Source organism: Postia placenta (genome assembly GCF_002117355.1).
Source record: "Postia placenta MAD-698-R-SB12 unplaced genomic scaffold POSPLAscaffold_4, whole genome shotgun sequence".
In the NCBI taxonomy this organism is placed as follows: Eukaryota; Fungi; Basidiomycota; class Agaricomycetes; order Polyporales; family Adustoporiaceae; genus Rhodonia; species Rhodonia placenta.
In genome coordinates, this window is record NW_020169835.1 from 393,533 (window position 1) to 400,212 (window position 6,680).

The 6,680-nt window shown below is 57.5% G+C and overlaps 1 protein-coding gene across 1 annotated transcript; it reads left to right on the forward strand.

Moving 5' to 3' along the window:
- Positions 1 to 2,917: 2,917 nt before the first annotated feature.
- POSPLADRAFT_1112285 (hypothetical protein) lies at positions 2,918 to 3,959 on the forward strand (the record flags this gene model as incomplete). The annotated part of the gene is made up of 3 exons (XM_024483396.1): positions 2,918 to 2,978; positions 3,210 to 3,295; positions 3,501 to 3,959. Coding segments are annotated over 3 exons (606 nt in total), but the record flags the coding sequence as incomplete, so codon positions are not given.
- Positions 3,960 to 6,680: the final 2,721 nt, after the last annotated feature.

Genomic DNA, 6,680 nt, shown 5'->3' on the forward strand with positions numbered 1-6,680 from the left:
TCTGAACGTCTTTTTTGTTCCGGGGCACCGGCCACTCATTGATTCCTTTCAGCTTCGCGGGATCCATCGCCACCTCATCGCCACCGAACACATAGCCGACATAGTCGACCTTGGGAACGTCCCACTCGCACTTCTCAGGCTTCAGGAACAGATCATTATCCTGAAGGCGGCGCAGAACCTCGCGTGTGACCTTTTCATGCTCCTCTTTATTGGTGGAGAAGATGAGTATGTCATCCAGGTACACGAGGATCTTGCCACCGACGATGAGATCGTGGAAGATCTCGTTCATCATCGCTTGGAAAGTCGCGGGGGAGTTGGTGAGACCGAAGAACATCACCAAGGGCTCGTACAACCCTCGGTTAGTCACGAAGGCCGCCTTCCATTCGTCACCGGCTTTGATCCGGACGTTGTTGTATCCCCATCGGACGTCGAACTTCATGAAGAGCGTAGCACCTCGGAGCTTATCCACCATCTCGGCGATCAACGGCAAGGGATAACGATTCTTGACTGTGATCGCGTTCAATCGGCGGTAGTCCTGCACGGGTCGAAGCGTCCCTTCCTTCTTTTTGATGAAGAAAAAGGGGGACGAAATGGGCGACTTCGACTCTCGTATGTAGCCTTTCGCCAGTTGCTCTTTTAGGAACTTGTCCAGTTCCTCCTGCTCGTTGTTCGACAAGGGATACACTTTAGAGTGGAAGGTCGAGTAGCCGGGCACGAGTTCGATAGCGTGATCATACGGCTTCCTTTCGGGTAGCCGTTCTGATGCTTCCTTGGAGAAGACATTCAGGAACTCGTGGTACTGTTTAGGTACCGACTCCTCGGCGGTCTTAACGACCTTCTTTTTGATCTCCTCCTCAGCGAATAGCTGGGAGTACGTATGTCCTGCTGCGACAAACAGCTGAGGAGCGCCAGGAAGCGTGATGCCTTGCTCCCAGGCTTCGATCAAATCGGCCTCATCCCACTCTACCTCCACCGGATCTTCTTCGGGTTCGAAGTCCGGGAGTACCTTACTCCGGCAGGCACCTATAACCGACCGTTTGGATTTCGGCGAACGCCTGCGTGCCGTGGGCCTGACCCCCGTATCACGCGCAGTCGCTGCTTGCTCCATTCGGCCAGTCCTCCGGGCACTGCATGTTTCAGGGCATCGCGACAATTTGAGGGAGCCCTTCTCCCAATCGATTTCAGGGTTGTGCTCGCGTAGCCAATCCAACCCGACAATCACATCTTCTGGACCAATGTCCGTGACCGTGAACACCGTCTTCTCGACGTGCTCTCCTATATGCATCTGTAGCACTGCTACCTCCGAGATGCTTCCGTCCTTGTTTAGGGTGCCGTCAATATTGTATAGCGGAATTGGTTCCTTCAACTTCCGCGTTTGCACCTTATTCTCGATAATGAATTGCTTGTTGATGAACTTCGTGGTGGCTCCGCTGTCCACCATAGCGATTATGTCTTGGTGCCGTCTTTTCCCTTGGAGTCGAACTGGAATGTGAAAATGCTGGGACCCCTGGTCCAGCTCGTACACCATTGCAGTCGACAATACGTTATATCTGTTACATGATGATACTCGCGGCCCGACGCGTGCGGCACGAAGCGCGGACCGGATCAAAAACCCTCCTCCTTCATCGCCCGATAGTGCTCGAGCTCCTCGCGCATCGACTTCACCTGTGCCATTAAGTCCGCCAGCTCCGATTGCTCGGATTTCGCTGAAGCGGCACTTATACTTGCCGAGGGTGTTGTCGTGACGGGGGTGCTTGTCGCAGCCTGGGTGGAGCCCGAGGCAACCGTAGCCCGCGCGTCGGCGCGTTTTGTGTAAGGTTTGTCCTTACAATTGGGGCACTCGAATCGTCGGTACCCTTGCTTCCCACAGCCGAAGCATGTGCCGGGGAAGTTTCCTTTTCCGACGGCCGCATTGATGCTGGCCGAAGCTGCGTGCGACTGAGGTGCACCACCACGTGCCCCTCCGCGTCCTCGACCTCGGGCCGAGAAGAAATTGTTTAGCTCAGGCCGACGGGCCCGGCTGATGTCGAGGATCTGCTCGACCTCAGTGGCGCGCTTGTCAGCTGCTTGCCACGTGGTGAAGGTTTCGAGCTCGATCTTCCGGTACACGCGGGAGGGGATGCCGCTCAGGTACTTGTCGCGTAGCTCCAGGTCCCCATACCCAGAGCGGTCCGCCGGACCCTTGAACAGCGCGGAGAACTCCGCAGCAGTGTGTTTTTCACGGACCGACTTGTCCGCGCAGAGCTTTGCCAGCTCTACTTGTGCTGCCGCCTCGTCGTCGAGATTCCCGAAGCGGGCCTTGAAGGCGGCGGCAAAGGCTGCTTCGTTTCTGAAGAAGGTCGTAGCCCCTTGCACACCTAATTGCACCGATACGAGCTGGGCGAAGTAGGGGGTGGCCCAGGCGCGGGCATCACCGTCGAGTAGGCTCAGCGCAACCTGCACTTTGAGCTCGATGGTGGTCAACGACGTGTTGACCAACCAGTAGATGCGCAGCTGCGACAGGAACCGGTTGCACTCGATGACGGTTTTGCCATCGTATCGGAGTGGGAGGAGGAGTTTCAACGTCTCCTTGTCGGGGACGGCTGCGGGGGACGACATTATCGGCGTCGGGGGGGACGGAGGACGCTGCGGGGGCGGAGGCGGCTGTGGTGGCCCTCCGCTGGTCGAACTTCGAGAGGAGCGAGTGCTCGAGCGGCCTCTCGGCGGAGTCGGCTGTCACGACTTGGTACGGCGTCTAGCCGTTTTTCAATTTTTTCCTTTTCGCGGGCTCGAACCCGCGACCTCTGTACTACCTGCCTGATATGGACACGTCGTTATCTACTGTACGATTAGATTAGATGGGGCGGCAGCGCACGGCACAGCTCGGGCTCCGCTGACACAGCCGCTCTGACTCACCGGCTCCCGGGGCCGCGTCAGCATGCTGCGCACGGACCAGCTGCGCACGGACCAACGCGCACAGCCTGCCCTAATCTCCCCATGTATATAAACCGGCCTCTGCTGCCCTAGGGACCTCAGTTTCGACCTCTTGTCCCTAGGTCAGTAAGCTCATGTACTTACTTACCTTTCTAATGCTAACTTACTTGTCCCTAGCCTTAGGTTTGAGCACTGCTCATCATCGCTTCGGTGAGATCTAGTCGGACGCCCCCAGCCTTTCAGTTTTCTCTAGTCGCTTGACCTCAAGTCGCGACATTAGGTCGAAACTCCCCAAGCTGCCAGCGTCCCCTCGGGACACCCTATATTCACTTTCCTTTCCCACAGGTCGGGTGGTGCGCACCCCTACGGTACATTACGATACGTAGATAGCGTACATACATCGCCACCATTTAGGGAACGAACTCTTCAGTACCTGCACTTCAGTGGGCGGTACTTGTCCTCACGGATGCGTGGACTAGGTTCCTGCTGCATAATAGTCAAAAGCAGTACTGGGCCCCACGTGAACTGCGAACCCTAGTGTCTTCTCGGGCGCCGTAGCGTAGGCTAGCATAGCACGGCCATTGTAGTACGCGCACCTCCCCGTCCTTCCCCCATCCAACGTGGCTGCCTGCCAAGGCCAGATCCATGCATTCGACTCCCAGGACCTCATCGACGTCTACATCCCAGACGGCCCTGAGACTGTCCTCTACCATTGCGAGCAACAACCGTGCCCAAATTGGACACCCCGATCGATCGAGGAAGATTACCCTCGTTACAAGGCGATCCGACGAGCGCAACACCCGCTCGGACCCCAAAGTACCCTCGCGTCTCGATCGGCCTCGCGGCACTCTCGCCCTGTCTCCCCTACCTCCCGCCTCCCTCAAACTGTCGTCAATCAAGCGCGAGGAGATCTCCCTCCAGACCCTGCACCAGAGCCTGAGCCTGAGGAGAGTCACAGTGAAGAAGGAGTCTCGGAGTCCGAGTCCGCGGATCCTGCTCGGCCCGCCTCGCCGACAGCGCTCGCCTCCACGTCAGCAGTCCCTGACATACGTAACCCCTCCACCGAACTTCCTCCGGCGCCTTCACCGCCGACTTCGCCGAGAGGCCGCTCGAGCACTCGTTCCTCCCGAAGTTCGACCGGCGGAAGGCCACCACAGCCGCCTCCGCCCCCGCAGCGTCCTCCGTCCCCCCCGACGCCGATAATGTCGTCCCCCGCAGCCGCCCTCGACAAGGAGATATTAAAACTCCTCCTCCCACTCCGATACGATGGCAAAACTGTCATCGATTGCGATAGGTTCTTGTCGCAGCTGCGCATCTACTGGTTGGTCAACACGTCGTTGACCACCATCGAGCTCAAAGTACAGGTTGCACTGAGCCTGCTCGACGGTGACGCCCGCGCCTGGGCCACCCCCTACTTCGCCCAGCTCGTATCGGTGCAGATAGGTGTGCAAGGGCTACGACCCCCTTCGCAAACGAAGCGGCCTTTGCCGCCGCCTTCAAGGCCCGCTTCGGGAATCTCGACGACGAGGCGGCAGCACAAGTAGAGCTGGCAAAGCTCTGCGCGGACAAGTCGGTCCGTGAAAAACACACTGCTGCGGAGTTCTCCGCGCTGTTCAAGGGTCCGGCGGACCGCTCTGGGTATGGGGACCTGGAGCTACGCGACAAGTACCTGAGCGGCATCCCCTCCCGCGTCTACCGGAAGATCGAGCTCGAGACCTTCACCACGTGGCAAGACGCTGACAAGCGCGCCACTGAGGTCGAGCAGATCCTCGACATTAGCCGGGCCCGTCGGCCTGAGCTAAATAACTTCTTCTTGGCCCGAGGTCGAGGACGCGGTGGGGCACGTGGTGGTGCACCCTCGACGCACGCAGCTTCGGCCAGCATCAATGCGGTCGTCGGAAAAGGCAACTTCCCCGGCACATGCTTCGGCTGTGGGAAGCAAGGGTACCGACGCTTCGAGTGCCCCAATTGTAAGAACAAGCCTTACACAAAATGTGCCGACGCGCGGGCTACGGTTGCCTCGGGCTCCACCCAGGCTGCGACAAGCGCCCCCGTCACGACAACACCCTCGGCAAGTATAAGTGCCGCTTCAGCGAAATCCGAGCAATCGGAGCTGGCGGACTTAATGGCACAGGTGAAGTCGATGCGCGAGGAGCTCGAGCACTATCGGGCGATGAAGGAGGAGGGTTTTTGATCCGGTCCGCGCTTCGTGCCGCACGCGTCGGGCCGCGAGTATCATCATGTAACAGATATAACGTATTGTCGACTGCAATGGTGTACGAGCTGGACCAGGGGTCCCAGCATTTTCACATTCCAGTTCGACTCCAAGGGAAAAGACGGCACCAAGACATAATCGCTATGGTGGACAGCGGAGCCACCACGAAGTTTATCAACAAGCGATTCATTGCAGAGAATAAGGTGCAGACGCGGAAGTTGAAGGAACCAATTCCGCTATACAACATTGACGGCACCCTGAACAAGGACGGAAGCATCTCGGAGGTAGCAGTACTACAGATGCATATAGGAGAGCACGTCGAGAAGACGGTGTTCACGGTCACGGACATCGGTCCGGAAGATGTGATTGTCGGGTTGGATTGGCTACGCGAGCACAACCCCGAAATAGATTGGGAGAAGGGCTCCCTCAAATTGTCGCGATGCCCTGAAACGTGCAGTGCCAGGAGGACTGGCCTAATGGAGCAAGCAGCGACTGCGCGTGATACGGGGGTCAGGCCCACGGCACGCAGGCGTTCGCCGAAATCCAAACGGTCGGTTATAGGTGCCTGCCGGAGTAAGGTACTCCCGGACTTCGAACCCGAAGAAGATCCGGTGGAGGTAGAGTGGGATGAGGCCGATTTGATCGAAGCCTGGGAGCAAGGCATCACGCTTCCTGGCGCTCCTCAGCTGTTTGTCGCAGCAGGACATACGTACTCCCAGCTATTCGCTGAGGAGGAGATCAAAAAGAAGGTCGTTAAGACCGCCGAGGAGTCGGTACCTAAACAGTACCACGAGTTCCTGAATGTCTTCTCCAAGGAAGCATCAGAACGGCTACCCGAAAGGAAGCCGTATGATCACGCAATTGAACTCGTGCCCGGCTATTCGACATTCCATTCGAAGGTGTACCCCCTGTCGAACAACGAGCAGGAGGAGCTTGACAAGTTCCTCAAGGAGCAACTAGCGAAGGGCTACATACGGGAGTCGAAGTCACCCATTTCGTCCCCCTTCTTCTTCATCAAAAAGAAGGAAGGGACACTTCGACCCGTGCAGGACTACCGCCGATTGAACGCGATCACGGTGAAAAATCGCTATCCCTTGCCGTTGATCACCGAAATGGTGGACAAGCTCCGTGGCGCTACGCTCTTCATGAAGTTCGACGTCCGATGGGGATACAACAACGTCCGGATCAAAGCCGGTGACGAATGGAAGGCGGCCTTCGTGACTAACCGAGGGTTGTACGAGCCCTTGGTGATGTTCTTCGGTCTCACCAACTCCCCCGCGACTTTCCAAGCGATGATGAACGAGATCTTCCACGATCTCATCGTCGGTGGCAAGATCCTCGTGTACCTGGATGACATACTCATCTTCTCCACCAATAAAGAGGAGCATGAAAAGGTCACACGCGAGGTTCTGCGCCGCCTTCAGGATAATGATCTGTTCCTGAAGCCTGAGAAGTGCGAGTGGGACGTTCCCAAGGTCGACTATGTCGGCTATGTGTTCGGTGGCGATGAGGTGGCGATGGATCCCGCGAAGCTGAAAGGATCAATGAGTGG